Raw genomic sequence first — 1,839 nt, forward strand, 5'->3', positions numbered from 1 at the left:
GGCGGGGCTGGGGGAAGGCAGCCTGGTGAGGAAGAGTTGCAGTGAGGGCAGGGGCCAGGACTGTCCCTGTCCCTGTGGCTGGCATGGGCTCGGTGCCCAGTGGTGCTGAGCTATGGGGACTGAGGAAGGGGACACACTGGGCCTTTGGTGCTGACGGTCACCGCGGGCTGTGTGATTCCCATGGCACCGATGGCCTTTACAGCCCAGGTTTGGAAGGGCCCCATCCTGGACACAGCATCCGCTGCCCCAGGGCTGCCCCAAGGCAGGCACAAGATATGTGTCCCGTGGACACTCAGCTGCCCAACCAATCTTTCTGTTGGAGTAAATGCAATTTCACTATTTCTTTTCCTATTTCTTGCTAGGCAAATGTATTCCCCAAAGCTACTCCAGCACCGGGCGAGGTTCGGGTTGTCCTGCATGCTTACAGCGGCACAGGGAGAGCGGCACGGTGGAGCACCGGGTCTGCCGGTGCTGGGGGCAGCTGAGACCCTTCCTACAGCCGTATCTCTGTTAATTGCCTGAACGTCCTGAGGCCTGGGAGCGTTGGCTGAGGATGGCCTGCTGCTCTCGGGGGTACCAAAATGAGAGCACATCACCTTCGAAGCGTATGTTGAAAGCCGTGGCGGCCGCGGGCTCCTCCGCAAGAAAGTCGATTCTGATGGAGGAGCCGTCGCTGATGACCCCTTCGAAGGGCACGCTGTCGGCACGCAGCGAGTCGTAGAGGATGGCGGACTGGTTCGTGTCCCCGCTGTACACCACCATCCTGCATGGGAGGACATGGCATGTTACATGGGAGAAGTGTCCCTGCGCCCCTCCCCGGAGCATCGCCCGGCCCCCCTCCTTACCAGCTCCTGCTCTCCAGTGCTCCTGGAATATGGCATTTTAAAGAAATTGTGCAAACAAAAATTCACCAACCAGATAAGTCTCTTTTACTGTGTCATAAACAGGGGCTTTATTCTTTGATTTTAGTACAAGCCATAAACCTGCTTTACTGCCTCTTACCAAGCTGAATGTTAATGCTGTTTAAACACAAGCATCAGCACCATAAGCGTGTGCTTTGTGTTATGGATGCGGATAGCGTGGGACGTGCAGCTTCTTGCGCCGTGGTGCTGAGCAGTGCTGGGCATTGGGTATTTGGGGGAAGGAAAGGATGAGTGCGATGCACACACTGCATCACCCCACAGCTAGCGGGATCAGGAGACCTGCAAGATCCCTTGGCACGAAGCGCAGGGCCTCAGGGTAGCAGGGGCTGGTGCTCTGCGCCTGCTTCTTGCAGCTTTTTTTGCTCCAAGACCTGTCATGCCTCCTCAGCACTTAAACACCTAAATCAGGAACCTCCTCTTCTGCACCGAGACCCTTCTCTGCCCTTGTCCCCACCATTCTCGGGCTGGCAGCCTCCTCTATGCCGCACCCCGAGCTCGGGTCGGTGCTGCCTCCCGGGACACCCACAGCCCAGGCACTAGGAGGGTGGGAGGTGGGGGAGCTGAGACCAGCTGGGACCTTCCAAGCTTTGGTATATTTAGCACCCAGCAAAGCAGCCTGCTCCTCACCCCGGGGCACAGCAAAGCTCTCCGCAGTCCCAGGGGTGCAGGGAAACGGGCTGACCACAGACCTCACTGCCGGCCAGCAGCACCCGGGCACACAAGCAGCTCCTGGAGCCTTACCTGTCCTTCTCGGTCAGCAGGAGTTTCTCGAAGTGTAGGTGTAGCTTCTGGCCCAGGGGAGCCCCGATTGCCCACACGCAGTACATGCTGCTCGACTGGTTCCCCGTGTAGCTGGGCGAGAGGACGCGGCCGATGGTGGCATTGTGGATCGTCCCGCCCCAGGGTGCTGCCCAAC

At 58.8% G+C, this 1,839-nt stretch overlaps 1 protein-coding gene across 1 annotated transcript in view; it reads right to left on the bottom strand.

Annotated features, from left to right (window-relative positions):
- The window catches only part of LOC104163993 (seizure 6-like protein), a gene marked incomplete at its 5' end in the record, with an annotated part of 10,524 nt that overhangs the window by 918 nt on the left and 7,767 nt on the right, over positions 1-1,839 (bottom strand). The window contains 2 exons of the mRNA XM_009703171.1: positions 597-763; positions 1,665-1,830. Coding sequence (XP_009701473.1) covers positions 597-763; positions 1,665-1,830 — 333 coding nt within the window. The remainder of the gene's footprint in view (positions 1-596; positions 764-1,664; positions 1,831-1,839) is intronic.

Source organism: Cariama cristata, unplaced genomic scaffold (genome assembly GCF_000690535.1).
Source record: "Cariama cristata isolate BGI_N322 unplaced genomic scaffold, ASM69053v1 scaffold34506, whole genome shotgun sequence".
Classification (NCBI taxonomy): Eukaryota; Metazoa; Chordata; class Aves; order Cariamiformes; family Cariamidae; genus Cariama; species Cariama cristata.